This window comes from Balaenoptera acutorostrata, chromosome 4 (assembly GCF_949987535.1).
Source record: "Balaenoptera acutorostrata chromosome 4, mBalAcu1.1, whole genome shotgun sequence".
NCBI lineage: Eukaryota > Metazoa > Chordata > Mammalia > Artiodactyla > Balaenopteridae > Balaenoptera > Balaenoptera acutorostrata.
The window spans coordinates 147,633,346-147,654,289 of NC_080067.1; the positions used below are offsets into that span (position 1 = coordinate 147,633,346).

General features: G+C 45.1%; 1 protein-coding gene across 2 annotated transcripts in view; it reads left to right on the forward strand.

Moving 5' to 3' along the window:
* Positions 1-20,944, forward strand: part of FAM3B (FAM3 metabolism regulating signaling molecule B) — a 54,968-nt gene that overhangs the window by 25,122 nt on the left and 8,902 nt on the right. For both annotated transcript variants that reach the window (XM_057545667.1, XM_007172721.3), the window contains exons 2-3: positions 64-207; positions 13,829-13,952. In XM_057545667.1, coding sequence (XP_057401650.1) covers positions 64-207; positions 13,829-13,952 — 268 coding nt within the window. The remainder of the gene's footprint in view (positions 1-63; positions 208-13,828; positions 13,953-20,944) is intronic.

Genomic DNA, 20,944 nt, shown 5'->3' on the forward strand with positions numbered 1-20,944 from the left:
AGGCCGAGGAGGAGAGGGTCCGGAGGGGAGGCGCCCAACGTGTCTTGTCTTGTCTGTCCACAGGCACCCTGAAGGCAGCGTTCTTCATCTTCGCCTCCCTGTGTGCCTGGTATTCTGGGTACCTGCTGGCAGAGCTCATTCCAGATTTGCCCCTGTCCAGCGCCGTCTACAGCATCCGGAGCATCGGTGAGAGGCCTGTCCTCAAAGGTGGGTACCACAGTGGGGTCCAAGCAAGGACTCCCAGCCCAGCTGCTGTGGTGAGACTGGGCCCTGACCTCAGCTCTGCCCCTACTGGCCATTTATGTTGATGATGATGGGGAGGGAGAGGGGAGGGGAAGGAGGAGGGGGAGGGGAGGAGGGGGAGGGAGAGGAGGAGGGAGAAGGGGAGGGGAGGGGGAGGAAGAGGAAAAAGCCTCTCTGGTAGTTCCCATACTATTCCAAGGTAGGTACCCCTCCTCATGCCTCATGAGACCCCAAGGCAAACCATGATGTTAAGAAAACAAACTTTATGGGCAAGATGAGTTAAATAAAAATATGTGTTGGAATTAGGAATGAAGTAAATATAAAATATCCACTAAAAATTACACTGGAAAATGTGTGGGACTCTAAAGTAGTCATCTGCACCCTTTTTCACAATCTCATGGTAAATAAGTGTGTTAGTGTATTTTTAACACAGAAATAAACTATACAAAAGGAATTTGCAGAAGTATAAAGAACTGGGTAATGATTTTAAAAATTTGTAAAAAAACCATTTAATTACCTTTTGTGTCCAGGAAAAAAAAAAAAAGAACTTTCCAGAAATCGACTATGATTGGTGTTTTTATTTTAAATAAGGTTTTCACAGTGAATTTGCTTGTAATCAGATAGATTATTGCATATGGATTGTGGACGAGGCCCAGTACCGCGGGGGAGACCCCATGTGTGGAGGGCATGGGAGCTGCCCTCAAAGGGCTTGCTTTCTCATTGTCTCCATTTTTACGCAAAAGGTGAACTTGGTCCTGGTTACAGGCTTGCCTCTAGGAGCTGCCTCTGAACTGGTGTTTTTAGAAGGGCTCGTTTACATGGTTTCTGATTCCCACCAGTGGGGGCCAGGGAGGACCTGTCACCCTCCCCCGTGACTGAAGCACATCAAGCTTTGGGAACCCAAGGGTGGTGGTGAGAGCCGGCCGTGACACTGCATCCTGACACCTGCTGGCTTGGGACCTCCACTCTGGGGGGACGCGTGACTGCTTGGGGGCTGGACTCAGAGTTTGGAGGTTGAGTCTTTGATTCATATTCCAGTGCTCACATGAACGAGAGGTTAAAAGGGGACAGCGTGGTGCATGGGGCCAGGCTGGCTTTGCAGCCAGCCTTACCCCATGCTGTCATCAGCAGTGTGGCCGGGAAGATGCTCCCCAGGGACATATGCCCCTTATCCAGGTGCTGCCCCCCTCCTGTGCCTGCCAGACAGGCAGGAAGAGGGTGCTTTCCCCGCCTTGGGACCAGGCTCCAGGACGAGCTCAGCTTCCGCAGGCTGCAGGGCTCTGGAGACCCTCCGCTACTCCGGCCCTGCCCATTGTTCTACGTTCTGCAGTCCCCCAGGCCACGTGCAGGGGACACATCCGCTCAGAATCGGAAGCAAAGGATCACGTTGAGACGTGAGATCAGTGTTGGGCTCTGAGCAAAATGAACCTCGGATACCGAGGCTCTGAGCACTGAACCCCCGTGGCCAAGGCCCCCCCGAGTGAGACGACCCACTCCCACCTCCTTGGGCTGGCTCCCCTTTATCCAGGTTTAGCTTTTTCCACTTCCTTATCTTTTCTCTTAAAATGGCCCATTTCTTGACTCAGCTGTGGAGGCCCCTGATCTTGGCTTCCGATTTCCATGAAGTTAACTCTTACCCTGCAAGTCCAGCTCTCCTGGGTTCACACCGTCTGTCCATAGGTTGGATGTTGCCTCCCCTCCGTTTCCACGCGATTTTGCACTCATGGGCAAGTCCCACTGGCTCGTGCTCATTTTTTAGACATGGCCCGACTCTTCCTGGTCAGGATCCTTGGGAGCTGCTGGAATCTGCGTGGGCACCAGCTCTCCCTGCTCTGGCCTCCCTGCCTCTCCCTGTTCCTCGTGTTTCATGCGGGGGGATTAGGTCTCACATTCAGTCCCTCGACTTTGTGGAAGGTTCTGTGCTCGCCGCCGGGAAAGGACAGACGCACGGTCTCCCTCCCCCGGCAGGGCTCAGCTTCCCAAGTCTCCCCTCCTCGAACTACCTCTCCCCCTTTTCTCCCCATTGGGCTGCCCCCCGCAGGCCTACAAGCCCTGCACTTGCCCAGCTTCAAGACCCAAGAAAGTGCCCAGAGTCAGTAACGCAGACATCATTGGTCTGATGGATGGGGGAGCTTGCACGTCTGGAACGAGGTCTTGGAGCGACACCCCACCGTGGGCGCCGGAAGCGGGCAGGACCTGGCCGCAGTCTTTGCTCCTAGGGGCAGGGGGGAGTTTGGCAGTTACAGGGGAAATTGGCCTCACATTGGCTCATCGGTTACCAGGGAAACCGGCAGAGGGCCAGGCCCCTCACCGCCCCTCTGATAAGAACAATCACCAGCTGAGCCTGGGGCAAGCATGTAGGGAGGTCAGTCATGTGATTGGGGTGTCGGTGAAGCAGGCCCTGGTCAAGCAGGGGATGGGCAGAGAGCAAGAGGACAGGCACCTCGAGTGGCCTGATCCCACTCCCCGATTCTCACCTCTGTACCAGGGCTGGAGGCAACCTGCCTGCCACGCCATCACTGCCACGGCCCAAGCCTCCCTCATTTTGTTGATTTCTCCCTTTATCTCCACTTCCCTCTCTGACTTCTCTCCCAGCGCTCGGAGGCGTCTAATGACACCTTTCTGTTTGAACACCTAATTGCAGACCAGGCTGTCCTGTTCTGCCAGCCTGCATTCCGGTGCTCTTACAGACCTGGCTTTTGGTGTCACTCAGCACCATGCCCAAGGCCCCGTCGTGCTCTGGGTTGCTTCTCCTCGGAAGCTGCTCACAGCTGCATCACGCCGGGGCACGAGTCCTCGCATTTTCCTCCTCTTTCCCTCTTGGGGGCTGGGAGACGGCTCCGCATTGCCTCTAGCTTATCACCACACAGGTGCTGTGCGGGGAACGCCCTCACAGGTCTCCCTGTGGACCTGGCTGAAATGTTCTTTGGGATTTACATACGCAGGAGTGGAGCCATGGCGTGTGTGTCACCTTCAGGTGACTCAGTCGAGCCCGACGCCTTTCCAGAACGGGCCTGCCTGCCAGGCTTCTGTCTCCCACCGTCCTCACCAACACTCGCGTGTCCCAGCTTTCTGAGTTTGCCAGTCGGACAGGCATAAAGTGGCAGTTCACTGCTGTGATGGGCATTTCTCAGGTTTCCAGTGAGTTTTGGAACACCAAGCCGGGTTATGACTACTACAATCACCCCCCCGCATCCATGGGGGATTGATTCCAGGACTCCCACGGATACCAAAACGCACGGATGCTCAAGTGCCTTATATAAAGCGGTGCAATATTTGCACATAACCTACCCACATCCTCCCGTATACTTTATTTTTTTCTCTTCTTTTTTTCTTCCAATCTGATTGAGATATAATTGACATACAACGCTGTATAAGTTTAAGGCATACAGCATAATGGTTTGACTTACACACATCAGGAAATGATTATCACAAGTTTAGTGAATATCTGTCATCTCATATCGATAGAAAATTAAAGAAATAGAAAAAAAAAATTGTGATGAGAACTCAGAGGGTTTACCCTCTTAACAAACCCTCCTGCACACTTTAAGTCATCTCTAGATTACATACAATGCCTAATACAATGTAAATGCTATATAAATCGTTGCCTGCAGGATGCAAATTCAAATTCTGCTTTTTGGATCTTTCTGGAATTTTTTTGGAATCTTTTCAGTCCCTGGTTGGTTGAATCCAAGATGCAAACCCTCGGAAAGGAGTGAGGGCTGGGCATGTTTCTTTCTGACGGGCAGGAGGACGGACAAGGGACAGCTGAGCGGAAGAACCCAAACTCCCTGGAACCTCTGTGTGGCTTGATCCCGTTCCCTTTGTCTCCTCCGGCCACGCTTCCCCACCCCACACCAGTTTGGAACCTGCTGCCCTGCCTTAGGCCCCTGTCCTGGAGGTGCACTTAGAGATCATACTCAGGGCTCACAAGGCCTGTTGGTCCCGGTGCCAAAGAAAGAAGGGCAAGTAATGAATGTCTGCAAGTTCAGCTTCACAGCTTATTTCTAGGAGAAACAAACTTTATATTGATATGTGTGTGTGTGTGTGTGTGTGTGTGTGTGTGTGTGTGTGTATCACTGAATCACTTTGCTGTACACCTGAAATAAACATTACCTAGAAACCATATATCCAGGACTTCCCTAGTGGCGGCAGTGGTTAAGAATCCGCCTGCCAACGCAGGGGACACGGGTTCGAGCCCTGGTCTGGGAGGATCCCACATGCCGTGGAGCAACTAAGCCCGTGCGCCACAACTACTGAGCCTGAGCTCTAGAGCCCGTGCTCTGCAACAAGAGAAGCCACCGCAGTGAGAAGCTCACCCACTGAAACGAAGAGCGGCCCCCGCTTGCCGCAGCCAGAGAAAGCCCACGTGCAGCAACAAAGACGGAACACAGCCAAAAATAAATTTAAAAAATAAATAAATTTATAAAAAAAGAAGCCATATATCCATATATATATATATATATATAAAACTGAATCACTTTGCTGTACACCTGAAACCCACACATTTTCAATCAACTATCAGCTATACTTCAATAAAAAAGAAACCATTCACTTGCTATTTTTACAATATAGCGATATATTTCAGTATTATTTACATTATATTAAATATATAAAGCTCTTAATTGATATGTTTGCAGGCACAGCCCTTAGCTAAATCATAAAAATGCAGATTGTTTTCTAAAGCTTCCCAACATTTTTGCAAAGAAATGCTCTTTCGCCTTATGGCCCTCTGCTTCCCTGTTACTCAGAGGTTTAATTTCTCATCCAAGTTTAACTTCTCTCTGCTCTCTGAGTTGCGTCGTGTACTTACTGATCAGACCATGTGGCTGGCACAGGAGAGAGTCGGCACACAGGGTTAGTGGCTGGGAAGGTGGCTAGTTACACCTGTGTAGTCGTTCTTAACTGTTCAGCCTCAAAAGCAGCGTGGGTGATGCTTAGCCATGGCTCCGGAAGATATGCTGTCTCTCTCACCCCATAGGAATCTTTCTCCCACTCGTTGGCAATGTTAGCAGACCCTGTTTGCTTCTGTGTTTTCAGCTGGCTTAAAAATAGAGTAAAATACCCTTTCTGGTTTCCTTCCCTACCTCCCATACGAATCTGCTGTCATTCTGTCTCCAAACTACCGTGACCCGTGGGGGTCAGGCGGTACGTGGCGTCCTCGTGACCTTATCTTTTAAGCTCTGCTGGGGCCGGGGCTGTGTTAGACCATCCACCTCTGTGGGTCACAGCACCCCTGTCTGCACGCCCAGCGCTCGGTGAGGACCGAGGTCGAAAGGGTCATGTAGCAAGGGCACTCCGACAGCATCGTGATGACGGCATAGGGCCTGGAAATAATGTCCTTCTCCAAGAGCAGGGAGCTGGTTCAGTGAATCTTGAAGGCGTCCTGCCAAGAACAGCAGGGGCCAGTGAGCAAGTCTGTGTGCTTGTCAGGGAAGGCTCGCCTACATTAAGGGAAATGCAGGTGGCAGGCAGAATGAGTGTGGATCCCACTTTAAGAGGGTTCTCTCTAGATTGAGTACAGAGCTTTCTCCACTTATGATGGGGTTGCATCCCAATAAACCTATAATGAGTTGAAAATATCATAAGTTCAAAATGCATTTAATACACCTAACACACTGAACATCCTTGCTTAGCCTAGCCTACCTCAACCATGCTCAGAACACGTACATTAGCCTACAGTTGGGCAACCTCGTCTATCACAAAGCCTATTTTCTAATTGTGTTGACTATATCCTGTAATTTACTGAATACTGTACTGAAAATGAAAAACAGAAGGGCTGTCTGGGTCCAGCATGGGTGTCAGGGTATCGGTTGTTCACCCTCCTGGTCCTGTAGCTGATGGGGAGCTGCAGCTGCCACTGCCCAGCATCACGAAGACATTGGACCACACATCGCTAGCTTGGGAAAGGATAAAAATGCACAATTCGAAGCACGGTTTTTGCTGAAAACATGTCCCTTTTGCACCATCATAAAGTAGAACCATCGTAAATCAAGCACCATCTGTATACATACTCAAGACATCTACAAACTCAGGAAACAGGGCACACCTAACTTTTAAACAGTATGTTAGTTACATTTTCAAGTACCATGCTCAGTGTGTTTTTAGGTAAATTACTTCTAAATTCAAAGTAATGAGCATTATCATTAAATTTTTAAAAAACTGAAATAAATACACTTCAGTGTTCAAAACCGGGAAAGATTGAGCAGATACCGTATTTATGGCACTTTTTCACATTAATGGTCGGACCCCTTGCTTTAAATTTAGGTAACTGGAGATTGAGAAAAAACATATTGAGTATATTATATGAAAATGTAAGTGAGGTAACATACTATTTGTATATGTTTAATCCATGTTTTCCAACATTGCAGATGCCCTCTGCAGGCATAGAAAAGTCTGGAAGGAAATATACCAAAAGGTAAAACAATGAAGATTCTGTAGAGTGAATATACGTAGGATTTTTTTCCTTCCTTTTGCCTGTCTATTACTTTCAATTTTTTTCTTCAGAAACTAGATAAGAAAAGATAAAATCCCAAGGTCCTTTGATATTTAAAAAATTAGAATCCACAGGAGGAAAAATTGGTAAAAGTAGACCAGAGCTGCAGTAGCACGTGTGCAGAGAGCCCTGACTCAACGTCCCTCTTCCCTTTTGCAGGAGGGAGCAGGGTTCAGTGTCTCTGAGTTTTCTGCCAAAGTAGGTGCAGATTTCTGCCCCACGAGGGGCCAGATGTCCATTCATTCGTTACTGAACTAAGCTTGGGTCTGCTCACCCGCTTGCAGTAAAGCCAGTCTACTGACACCTGGTTGTGGTGAAGGAAAGTCCAGCGTTTATTGCAGATGCCAAGTGAGGAGTCCAGGCAGCTAGTGCTCAAAAGAGCAGAACTTCCTGATGGGTTTCAGGGAAGCATTTTTAAAGGCAAGGTGAGGGAGAGAGTCTTGGAGTACATGATCAGTTTGGGCAGAGTTCTCTGATTGGTTGATAGTGAGGTAAGGGACAGGGTCACATTTTACCAATCCTCAGGCAGCAGTAGTTCTGGAGGCTACATGCTCATGGTCATCGAGTAGTTAACTTCTTCCACTTGGTGATGGTTTTAGCACCTGAAAAACAACTCAGGAATATTTTTCAGATACTGTTATCCATGTCCTTCAGGGAGGAACTAAAGATTCTGTGATTGCCATATGGCTGATTTACTATTTAAATTGTTACCAGTTCGACTGACCCAACTGCTATTTTGGTCACTACATGTTCACATCCTTTCAATCATTAATTCCTTTTTTTCTTTTTTTAATTTTTATTTATTTTTTTAATAAAGTATCGTTTATTTACAACATTGTGTTAGTTTCTGCTGTACAGCACAGTGATTCAGTTATATATATATTCTTTTTCAGATTCTTTTCCATTATAGCATATTATAAGATATTGAATGTAGTTCCCCATGCTATACAGTAAATCCTTCTTGTTTATTTTATATATAGTAGAATGTACATGTTAATCCCAAACTGTAATTTACCCACACACACCCCACCCCCCCACCATAGGGTAGCTTTATTTTTTTTCTCTTTTTTAAACATCTTTTTTGGAGTATAATTGATTTACAATGGTGTGTTAGTTTCTGCTTTATAACAAAGTGATTCAGCTCTACATATACATATATCCCTATATCTCCTCCCTCTTGCATCTCCCTCCCTCCCACCCTCCCTATCCCGCCCCTCTAGGTGGTCACAAAGCACTGAGTTGATCTCCCTGTGCTATGTGGCTGCTTCCCACTAGCTATCTATTTTACATTTGTTAGTGTATATATGTCCATGCCACTCTCTCACTTTGTCCCAGCTTACCCTTCCCCTTCCCCGTGTCCTCAAGTCCATTCTCTACATCTGCATCTTTATTCCTGTCCTGCCCCTAGGTCCTTCAGAACCATTTATTTTTTCAGATTCCATATATATGTGTTAGCATATGGTGTTTGTTTTTCTCTTTGTGACTTACTTCACTCTGTATGACAGACTCTAAGTCCATCCACCTCACTACAAATAACTCAGTTTTGTTTCTTTTTATGGCTGAGTAATATTCCATTGTATATATGTGCCACATCTTCTTTATCCATTCATCTGTCGATGGACACTTAGATTGCTTCCATGTCCTGGCTATTGTAAATAGAGCTGCAATGAACATTTTGGTACATGACTCTTTTTGACCTATGGTTTTCTCAGGGTATATGCCTAGTAGTGGGATTGCTGGGTCGTATGGTAGTTCTACTTTTAGTTTTTTAAGGAACCTCCATACTGTTCTCCATAATGGCTGTATCAATTTACATTCCCACCAACAGTGCAAGAGGGTTCACTTTTCTCCACACCCTCTCCAGCATTTATTGTTTGTAGATTTTTTGATGATGGCCATTCTGACAGGTGTGAGGTGATACCTCATTGTAGTACTGATTTGCATTTCTCTAATGATTAGTGATGTTGAGCATCCTTTCATGTGTTTGTTGGCAATCTGTATATCTTCTTTGGAGAAATGTCTATTTAGGTCTTCTGCCCATTTTTGGATTGGGTTGTTTGTTTTCTTGATATTGAGCTGCATGAGCTGCTTGTATATTTTGGAGATTAATCCTTTGTCAGTTGCTTCATTTGCAAATATTATCTCCCATTCTGAGGGTTGTCTTTTCGTCTTATTTATGGTTTCCTTTGCTGTGCAAAAGCTTTTACGTTTCATTAGGTCCCATTTGTTTATTTTTGTTTTTATTTCCATTTCTCTAGGAGGTGGGTCAAAAAGGATCTTGCTGTGACGTATGTCATAGAGTGTTCTGCCTATGTTTTCCTGTGAGAGTTTTATAGTGTCTGGCCTTACATTTAGGTCTTTAATGCATTTTGAGTTTATTTTTGTGTATGGTGTTAGGGAGTGTTCTAATTTCATTCTTTTACATGTAGCTGTCCAGTTTTCCCAGCACCACTTACTGAAGAGGCAGTCTTTTCTGCATTATATATTCTTGCCTCCTTTATCAAAAATAAGGTGACCATATGTGCATGGGTTTATCTCTGGGCTTTCTATCCTGTTCCATTGATCTATATTTCTATTTCTGTGCCAGTACCATACTGTCTTGATTACTGTAGCTTTGTAGTATAGTCTGAAGTCAGGGAGCCTGATTCCTCCAGCTCCGTTTCTTTCCCTCAAGACTGCTTTGGTTATTTGGGGTCTTTTGTGTCTCCATACAAATTTGAAGATTTTTTGTTCTAGTTCTGTAAAAAATGCCACTCGTAATTTGATAGGGATTGCATTGAATCTGTAGATTGTTTTGGGTAGTATAGCCATTTTCACAATGTTGATTCTTCCAATCCAAGGACGTGGTATATCTTTCCACCTGTTTGTATCATCTTTAATTTCTTTCATCAGTGTCTTACAGTTTTCTGCATACAGGTCTTTTGTCTCTTTAGGTAGGTTTATTCCTAGGTATTTTATTCTTTTTGTTGCAGTGGTAAATGGGAGTGTTTCCTTAATTTCTCTTTCAGATTTTTCATCATTAGTGTATAGGAATACAAGAGATTTCTGTGCATTGATTTTGTATCCTGCTACTTTACCAAATTCATTGATTAGCTCTAGTAGCTTTCTGGTAGCATCTTTAGGATTCTCTATGTATAGTATCATGTCATCTGCAAACAGTGACAGCTTTACTTCTTCTTTTCCAAATTAGATTCCTTTTACTTCTTTTTCTTCTCTGATTGCTGTGACTAAAACTTCCAAAACTATGTTGAATAATAGTGGCAAGAGTGGACAACCTTGTCTTGTTCCTGATCTTAGAGGAAATGGTTTCAGTTTTTCACCATTGAGAACGATGTTGGCTGTGGGTTTGTCATATATGGCCTCTATTGTGTTGAGGTAAGTTCCTGCTATGCCTACTTTCTGGAGGGTTTTTATCATAAATCGGTGTTGAATTTTTTCAAAAGCTTTTTCTGCATCTATTGAGATTATCATATGGTTTTTATCCTTCAGTTTGTTAATATGGTTTATCACATTGATTTGTGTATATTGAAGAATCCTTTCATTCCTGGGATAAACCCCACTTGATCATGGTGTATGATCCTTTTAATGTGCTGTTGGATTCTGTTTGCTAGAATTTTGTTGAGGATTTTTGCATCTATGTTCATCAGTGATATTGGCCTGTAGTTTTCTTTCTTTGTGACATCTTTGTCTGGTTTTGGTATCAGGGTGATGATGGCCTCGTAGAATGAGTTTGGGAGTGTTCCTGCCTCTGCTATATTTTGGAAGAGTTTGAGAAGGATGGGTGTTAGCTCTTCTCTAAATGTTTGATAGAATTCGCCTGTGAAGCCATCTGGTCCTGGACTTTTGTTTGTTGGAAGATTTTTAATCACAGTCTCAATTTCAGTGCTTGTGATTGGTCTGTTTATATTTTCTATTGCTTCCTGGTTCAGCCTCAGAAGGCTGTGCTTTTCTAAGGATTTGTCCATTTCTTCCAGGTTGTCCATTTTATTGGCATATAGTTGCTTGTAGTAATCTCTCATGATCCTTTGTATTTGTGCAGTGTCACTTCTCCTTTTTCATTTCTAATTCTATTTATTTGAGTCGTCTCCCTTTTTTTCTTGATGAGTCTGGCTAATGGTTTATCAATTTTGTTTATCTTCTCAAAGAACCAGCTTTTAGTTTTATTGATCTTTGCTATTGTTTTCTTCATTTATTTTTCATTTATTTCTGATCTGATCTTTATGATTTCTTTCCTTCTGCTAACTTTGGGTTTTTTTTGTTCTTCTTTCTCTAATTGCTTTGGGTGTAAGGTTAGGTTTTTTAGTTGAGATGTTACTTGAGGTAGGATTGTATTGCTCTAAACTTCCCTCTTAGAACTGCTTCTGCTGCATCCCATAGGTTTTGGGTCGTCGTGTTTTCATTGTCATTTGTTTCTTGGTATTTTTTTGCTTTCCTCTTTGATTTCTTCAGTGATCTCTTGGTTATTTAATAGTATATTGTTTAGTCTCCATGTGTTTGTATTTTTTACAGATATTTTTCCTGTAATTGATATCCAGTCTCATAGCATTGTTGTTGGAGAAGATACTTGATACAATTTCGGTTTTCTTAAATTTACCAAGGCTTGATTTGTGACCCAAGATATGCTCTATCCTGGAGAATGTTCCATGAGCACTTGAGAAGAAAGTGTTTTCTGTTGTTTTTGGATGGAATGTCCTATAAATATCAATTAAGTCCCTCTTGTTTTTATGTATCATTTAAAGCTTGTGTTTCCATATTTATTTTCATTTTCGATGATCTGTCCATTGGTGAAAGTGGGGTGTTAAATTCCTTTACTGTGTTTGTGTTACTGTCGATTTCCTCTTTTATGGCTGTTAGCATTTGCCTTATGTATTGAGGTGCTCCTTTGTTGGGTGCATAAATATTTACAATTGTTATATCTTCTTCTTGGACTGATCCCTCGACCATTATGTAGTGTCCTTCTTTGTCTCTTGTAATAGTCTTTATTTTAAAGTCTATTTTGTCTGATATGAGAATTGCTGCTCCAGCTTTCTTTTGAGTTCCATTTGCATGGAATATCTTTTTCCATCCCCTCACTTTCAGCCTGTATGTGTCCCTAGGTCTGAAATGGGTCTCTTATAGACAGCATATATATGGGTCTTGTTTTTGTATCCATTCAGCCAGTCTGTGTCTTTTGGTTGGAGCATTTAATCCATTTACATTTAAGGTAGTTATCGATATGTATGTTCCTATTACCATTTTCTTAATTGTTTTGGGTTTGTTATTGTAGGTCTTCTCCTTCTCTTGTGTTTCCTGCCTAGAGAAGTTCCTTTAGCATTTGTTGTAAAGCTGGTTTGGTGGTGCTGAATTCTCTTAGCTTTTGCTTGTCTGTAAAGGTTTTCATTTCTCTGTCAAATCTGAATGAGATTCTTGCTGGGTAGAGTAATCTTGGTTGTAGGTTTTCCCCTTTCATCACTTTAAATATGTCCTGTCCCTCCCTTCTGGCTTGCAGAGTTTCTGCTGAAAGATCAGCTGTTAACCTTATGGGGATTCCCTTGTATGTTATTTGTTGTTTTTCCCTTGTTGCTTTTAATATTTTTTCTTTGTATTTAATTCTTGATAGTTTGATTAATATGTGTCTTGGCGTGTTTCTCCTTGGATTTATCCTGTATGGGACTCTCTGCGCTTCCTGGACTTGTCAATTATTAATTCTTGAGCCAGGCTTTTGTGACTCAGGGGAGCCCTGGGAGACTACAGCTTTTCTACAAACAAGAGGCAGGCAGAGGCCTCTGTGGTGGCGGTGGGGGATCTCTCTCAGGAAGGCCCCATAGGGTCCTGCTCGGTTACACTTTTGTTCAACAACATTGATGGAGCAGCTGCTTGTGCTGCACACAGACTTGATGCTGGGGTTACAAAGTAAAAATAAATAGACAACATCCCTGTCCTTATGGAGAAGCTTTTAAAGAGGAAATTGCAGGATATTAGGCAGTGATGAGGGCTAAGAAAAAGAAAATAAATCAGGGCAAGCTGGGCAGTGCAGGGTGGGTTGGGGCTTTGGTTAGTGATGGGGATGAGGTAGGTAAAGGGGAGGAAGATGTGAAGGGCTAAGCACGATGTTGGGATGCACAGGCCCCAAGAACTCTGTGTCCTCCTGGGCACCAGGACTGGGTGTGCACCTGCATCCCTGTGTTCACCAAGCAGTTCAGCCCCGGTCCAGCTCAACCCCCAGAGCACTCGGCCATCACAGCGCTACCTGTGTCCTGATTCCCCCCAACAGGGCCTTCCGGCCACTCTGCTGGCTGTGCTTCTAGCCAGATGTGCTAAAACAGAGGAGCGCAGTGACCCATAAAACAGCACGTCCCCAGTCAAACTGCGGGAGTGAGAGCACTTTCTGATTTTTTTTTCTGGAGACTCGGGATTTAAACTGAACCCAGCGCAGGACAGTGGGTTCTGTGGGTGACAGAGGACAGTCACACCTGTGAAAGGGGGGAGACACGAGTGGTAGTGATTGGCAACGAGGCACCCAGCAGTGGGAGATACAGAGGGTACCCAGCGCCAGCTGACCCCAGTCCTCCCCAAGTGCTGACCCCTGTCACTGGGCATGACATCTCCAGGGCCTGCCAGCACTGACATAGCAGCCCAGGCAGAAAAGCTCAGCATCTCAAGCTCGAGGGAAAGGAGAGGGGTCAGCCATGGCTAGAGTGGTTGTCAGGGGTGTGTGTGTGTTTCAGGAGTGTAAATGCAGAAGCTGGATAGATGCTCCATAGGCTACTTCTTGGTTCACCAGCACTCTTAGACCCAACTAATCTTTCTTTAATTGGAATACAAAAGACTATGCCTTGCAATCCAAGAATGGCAGTCATGACGATCAAGAGTGATTTCCAACCCTTCTGAAATTGTTCCGCCTACTCAACATCCCCTCCCTTTGGCATATTACTATTTGAAGGCAAAAGCAGGTTAAATTAACTTTGTGTCTTCCCGGTTTTCCCCCACTGCTACTGGGACTTGCTGGTGTGAATTCTTGGGACAGAACAGCTGCCGTTCACAGTCAAGCAGTGGGTTCACCTGATCAATAGTGCATGACGCTAACTGTTATATTCCTGTTCGTTACAGCCCCAGCCCCAAAAAGGCAAAAATGTGACCACTGGACCCCGTGTCCCCCAAACACCTACGCCTACCGGTTGCTCAGTGGTGGTGGCAGGGACAAGTATGCCAAGATCTGCTTTGAGGATGAGGTGTAAGTACTACAGTGGGAAAAGAAAACCTAGCTCTCCCACTTGGTCCTTTCCCTTCTCTGAGGCTGACCAAGCAGCAAGTCTGCCCCAGGAGAGAAAGGCTTCTTCTTGACCTCAGGCAGAGGCTGGGGGGCATCCGAGGGGAACTGAGAATGCCTGCCATGCCGAGGGTGGGGAGATGGGACCCGTAGATTGGTTTTATGTGTCCCGTGTTGAACTTTCATTTGACAGCAGTTAGCAGAAAACTCAGTACATATTTTGTACTCTAGCCCTTCAAAGTCAGGGAAACATCAGAACTCAGCGGACACGGCTGTCCTTGCATCTGTGTTTTGATCCTCACCCTCACGGGTTAAAGCCGGTGTCGTCTCTCCCTGCAGCCCCACCCCCTACGTAGCTCGGTTCAGGTTCTGTGCGACTGCCTTATCCTTGACAGCCCAATAAACCCTGGCACTTGGAAGTGTCCTAGCTCAGTGTATTCCATGGCTAGGGTTGCCATAACAAAGTACACAGACAGGGCATTTTAAACAAAAAACATTCATTCTCTCTCAGTTCTGGAGGCCGGAAGTCAAGATCAAGGTGTGGGCAAGGGCTGGTTCCTTCTGAGGCTGCAAGGGAGAGTCTGTCCCATGCTCCCTCCTTGGCTTGTAGATGCCGACTTTGCCCTGTGTCTTCATAGCGCCGTCCCTCTGTGTGTGTGTCTCGATCCAATTTTCCCCTTTTAAAAGGGACACCAGTCATTTTGGATTAGGGTCACTCTAAAGACCTCATTTTAACTCAGTCATCTCTTTAAAGGTCTATATCCAAATAAGGTCACATTCTGAGGTTCTAGGGGTTAGGACTTCACCATTTGAACTTTGAGGGAACACAGTGCAACCCACAACACCGAGCTTAAGGATGGTTTGGGTGATTAAGTAATGATTACAAATGAGAGAAAATGTGGTCTGTTCCTAACCCTGAGTAGGAAGTCATTCCCAATTATCCCACCATTTGCCCCAAACCAGGCACACCTTCCCTTGTTTTGTTGGTTGGCTGTTGCCCACAGCACTTGGCACTTGCTGCATTTCCACCCCTCCACTCTCAGTCCCTTGGTCTCTGCACATACCTTGTTCTCCCAAGGAGCGGGCAGCGCGCTCAGAGAGGGGGTCGGATTCAGCTTCGTACACCTTACACAGTCCTGGCATATCCCCTCATTCAATATTTGGGAGTTAGGTAGAAAGAGCCCCTTCACTCTGCAGGTCCATCATGTCTCTAAGGCTCCCTTTGCTCTGCCAGACAGTTTATTGATAAACATTCATCCACCGATGAACTCCAGAGGGTGAGGCACTCAGCAGAGGGACCATGACGTGGAACACGTGGCTCCTGCCCAAGGAGCTGACGTCACAGTTCAGGCTTCTCCGTCTCAACCCCATGGACACCCTGCATGGTAGGGGCTGCCCTGAGCATTGCAGGGTTAGCAGCAGCCCTGGCCTCCACCCACTAGATGCCAGAGAACACCCATCCTCCCCCCCAGCTATGACAACCACACAGGTCCCAGACATTGTCACACGTCCCCTAGGTGGCAAAATCCTACCCCTCACCCCATTAAGAACCAGTGGTATAGTTGGAGAGAACAAACAGAGTTTGCAAATGTCCATAGTAAATGCTGTATGGTAATTGTGTGTGTGTGTGTGTGTGTGTGTGTGTGTGTGTGTGTAATTTCAGAGGTGATGTCCTGATGAATGGGATTGTCAGTGAGGTACATTGAAAACTGAGCCGGATCCCTTGGCAAGGAAGAGGCGGGAAGACCTGGGAGGGGTGGGGACAGTGGGAGGGGGTCACTCATCCAGAATCACATCGCCAGAAGGGGATTATTCAAGCTCAGATCCCAGAGCCCGGGATTTGCCCTGCTCCACAGTGCCTGACACCTTCTCCCGACCATGGCATAGGAGCTACTGCATCTTACCTGGTACAAACCAACTCACTTATACTTTAACTTCATAGAACTCTGTCTGAGGTAGGTACCATTATTATTCCCATGATACAGATAAGGCAACTGAGTCACAGAGAGGTTCAGTCACTTGCCCCTCATCACACAGCTGTTAGTGACAGAGCCAGGATTCCACCCTGGCAAACGTAGGGTCTGCTGGGTGGACCAACTTGAATCCAATAGTCTAAAGGAACAACTAACCCTCTATACGAATGTGTAGAACCAAAGGTAGCTTGCCTGCTTCAAACAGTATTCTAGATGTTTTTCAGAATTCAGTGCAGAATAAAGCAGGATAAGCACAAACAAAAGCAAATTAAAAGGAACAGGAATCAATGAGCCAGACGCCAAGACACTTGCTGTGGTTTTAGCGTTGTGTTTCCTCCTAACAGGTCCCTGGAACAGAAAGTATGGGTTGCAGAGATCTCGTTGTTTTACAAATAAAATATACAGGTTTGGGAATTCCCTGGCAGTCCAGTAGTCAGGACTCCACGCTTTCACTGCCAAGGGCCCGGGTTTGAGCCCTGGTCAGGAAACTGATATCCCACAGACCACATTGTGGGGCCTTAAATACACACACACAGGTTTATGTAGAAAGACAAGAGGTTTTTTGCCATTTGCTTCATCCCTACAACCAGCATGTCCTGGGCGCCTGCAAATGTACCTCCCCCAGGGACAGCCCCCTCCATCTGTCAGCAGAGTCTCCCTACTCACTCACACCCATACCTCTAAACAGCGGGTTTACATTACAACTTCCTTGTTTCCTGTTTTCAGCATTATCTGCTGCCTTGCCCCTCGGGAGGTCAGCTCTTTTCCACTATTACACAATTCCTGTCCTCTTTCCTTACCATTGTCCTGATTAAGTTACTATACTGTCATCACGGTTTGAGCAAAATTCATCATTTACATGATTATGACTGTGAAAATAAAATTCAGAGAGTTTACTTGATAGGAATATTTTACCAAGGGAGAACCCAACTCCTGGCAAACAAGATTTCCAAATGGAAGGCGGTTAGGCGGCGTGGCGCTCCGTGGCCACGGCTCGGCTTATAAAGTTTGAGTAAGTACAGTGTTTTCTAGTGTGATTTGTTACTAGAAACTTATGTGCCTTTGCATTGCATGAGCTGACTTGTTCATAAGTGCAAGGTCATGCTGACATAAAGAAAGCTTAGGTTTTGTTTAAGGTCAGAGTCAGCATTTGGGGGACATCGGGGCAGTTTTAAGTTTTGGTTGTGTGACTGTGAAGGTCCACCTAGGGATATATTCAAACTGTGGCCTCCAGTTTCTTTTTTTTTAATACTTATTTAATTAATTTATTTATTTGGTTGTACCGGGTCTTAGTTGCGGCAGGCGGGCTCCTTAGTTTGTGGCATGCAAACTCTTAGTTTCGGCATGCATGTGGGATCTAGTTCCCTGACCACAGATCGAACCCGGGCCCCTTGCATTGGGAGCGCAGAGTCTTAACCACTGCGCCACCAGGGAAGTCCCTCCAGTTTGGTTTTTTTCTAACGGGACTAAGCAGATGTTCTTCAACTGAAGCATGTTGTGTACAATAGTTACGTTTTGTTCGTTTATTGTTGGCTCGCTTGGTTTTCCATGAACTTACATCATTTTAATCCTTAAACTTTCCTCTGGTTAAAATAAATCTCTCACATCAGATATTTACCAACTTCATCTGTGAAGCTTCTGTCCCTCTCCAGTCAGCCAGGTTACCCTGCAGCTACTGTGCGGCTGTCATTCGGGGACCCCTCTCCACCGCCACTCTGGGGGTGACCTTTGCCTCCCTCTCTGTTGTTGGAGTCCTTGTTTCCTGGATACGGTACTTTCCACTTTCTTAGTTTCCACCCTTGTTCTGCTGGAGCACATCTTCCAATAACATCCTGAGAAAAGGGTACAAGGGGAGGTAATATTTTTAAAGATTCTTCATGTTTAAAATGTATTCATTCCCACCAACGATTAACTGATAGTTCGGCTGAGGATAGATTTCTCAATTATAAACAGCTCCCACTTTGAATTTTGAAGTCTTTGGCCTGGAATTAAATGACTCTCACTCTGGCAGTGTTCGAGTGTGGTGACCGTGAGAATGCACTTCTCAGGTTTCTAGTGGCAGGTAGTTCATTGACCAAGAGTTCCAGTTGCTGCATTGTGAAATCCATAGTAAGTTTGCTGGAGGCCCGGCTTCCCCTGGCTCCTCCTAGCCAGTGACTGAGACCTGTTACAGAAAAAATATGCATGACACTTCGTGCAAATGGTCAAGCCAACTTTATTCAAGGGGCAGTAAGCGTAGGGACCACTCCTGTGGGGTCTTGTAGGGGAGAGAGATTGGATTCAACTCCAGACACATCATGGGCAAGAATTTACAGCCAAGGAGCAGGGTGGAGATTGTGGATAGAAAATTACTAAGAGGAAGCATCAGGGTTGAGGGGATTCTGGCTAAACAGGTTAACAAGATTCTGCTGAAGGCGGGATGGGGCAATCAGACACCACCTGGAGGGCGGAGGCGGCTTAAGAAACTGATTGAATATGGACGGTGATCAAATATCAAAGGTGGGGCTTTCTGCTTAAACTGACTTAGCAGAGTTCTTGCTAAAATTGGACAATGCAGAGATGAACAGAAGTCCAAAAGTCAGGTCTAGTTTAAAAAGAGTTTGAGGGGGCCTGGGTAGAGTTTAGTCAAGGAGAGAATCCTTATCAGAACCTTGAGATACCAGGCAGCCCCATTCCTGGGCCACACAGGCTCAGCTGAAGCCCAGCTTGCGTTCCAAGATGCCCAATGGCCTTGCCGAAGTCTCCTGAGACTGCCTGGCAGCCTAGGACATGCCCACCCCCAGCTTTTTCCCTCTCCTCCCCTTAGGGTCAGGCTTGAGTTGGGGTCTGACAACTCGCCCTGCTTAACCCCACCCCTCTCATCTTCTCTCATAGGTATTTCCCCTAATAAAAATTCTAGTGCATTTAACCCTGTTTTGGCATCTGCTTTTCAGAGGACTCAGATTAACACAGTGAGAATGACTGTTTCCTCACAGTCTGTCCAGCAAGGCATGTTGACTAATATTTTGATTTTTGCCATTCTGAGAGAAGAAAGTTAGTCTTCAGATTAGTATTTTATTGCTCTTGCTGTGAGTGAATCCAGGGTCTTTTCATGCTAAGAACGGCTGTACAGTCGGCCCTCCCTCTCCACAGGCTCCACATCTGCGGATTCAACCAACCATGGATCACATACTATGTTTATGATCCACGGTTGGTTGAATCCACTGGTGCAGGTCTTACAGATACGGAGGGCCGGCTATGGAACTTGAGCACCCGTGGATTTTGGTATCCGTGGCAGGTCCTGCAGCCAATGTCCTGCAGATATGGAGGGATGACTATATTTATTTTCTGTGAACTGTTTATATCTCCTGCCCATTTTTATTCCTATCACTGGCCTTTTTTAATTGATTTATAAGATTCTTTATGTATTAAGGTAGTTAGCCCTTTTGTGTTATAAAACTGTTCTCCATATTTTGTCTTTCCTTTTTTAGGTGACATTTTTAAATATGCTTATGCTTTAGTTAATACCTGACCTTTAACAAAGCAAAGAAAATACACACCATATAGTGAAAGCAAAAATTTAAAAATTTGAAAAGCAGCAAAACCAGAAAACAACCCAATTATGAAGGTATCACAAAGAACAAATATATCTCACATATATTAAGTGGCCTGTAAAAATGCCAATTAAAAGGAGGCAATTCTTAGATTGAATCACAGCACGTAAACCCCAAATTATGCTGTATATTAAAAATGCATACATACAAGAGAGTTGAGGTCACAGGGCAAACCACCACCCTGAAAACTGGAGAGACAGGCAGATTCATCAAATCACAGATCACCCGGAGCAGGGAGCTCAGCTGGATCCAGCGTCCGGTAGGAACCCTTAAAGGGTAAGTGACTAATTGCTGGAGACTGAGCTTGGATGAGCTTGAGAGATTAACTCCTGGAGGCCAAGCCCTGGAGGAGCTCCTACACCTTCCTGAGTTTCTCCTCCAGGAGCCCTACCAGGCTTTCAGAGGGAAGACTGAAGAAAAAAAATCCCCTCGTGCTTCTGGCAGTGGTAATGGGAAAGTAGCCATTTTTGAAATACGTCCACAGTGTTCTGTTCTTCTTAGCAGGCCTGCCTTCAGGGGAAACTGTTTTACCAGAGTCTAACCAATGAAGGTTTTACCAAAGACTAGCCAACCTGGGAGAAGGAAATACCCAACTCCAGGCCCCTCTGGCCTTCCTGTCTCCCCTAAGGAGTGAAAGAAAAAAAAAAAAAAAACCACTTGTGAAGGCCACAGCTCAGGGGCACAGGCTCACTAAAAGACTGAGACCTGATCCCAGGACTATGGAACACTTCCTCATTCCTGACGTCTTACTACCACATAATAGGGCTCCTGTAAAGTAACAAGGGATCACAGCTGAAAAGAACTGAAAGTCTCAAACCCAATGTAAAAGAGTCTATAGGGATACCCAAGAAAGAGAGGAGAAATGTTAGCCTCTGACACCTACAGCAAATAGTAAACAGAGCCTAACTCCCGGCCACGTGAACATAACATTCACACTAAAGACCTATTTACCAAGTATACCATGTCTGGCTTTCAACAAAAAATAACAAGACATATTAAAAGTAAAAAACCACAGTTTGAAGAGACAGGGAAAGCATCAGTACCTTGCCCAAATATGGCAGAAATTTTGGAATTAGCATACCAGGAATATAAAACAGCTATGATTAATATGCTAAGAGCTGTAATAGAAAAAGTGGACAGAATACAAGAACAAATGAGTAATGTAAGCAGACAGATGGACACCCTAAGGAAGAATGAAAAAGAAATGGTGGAAATTAAAAACACCATGACAGAAATGAAGAACCCCTTTTATGGGCTCATTAGTAGACTGAACACAACCAAGGAAAGAATCATTGACCTTAAGGATATGGCAATAATACCTCCCATACTGAGAAAAGAGGAAGAAAAAAAAGAATTAAAAACCTGAAAAATAAAAAAGAACAGAATATCC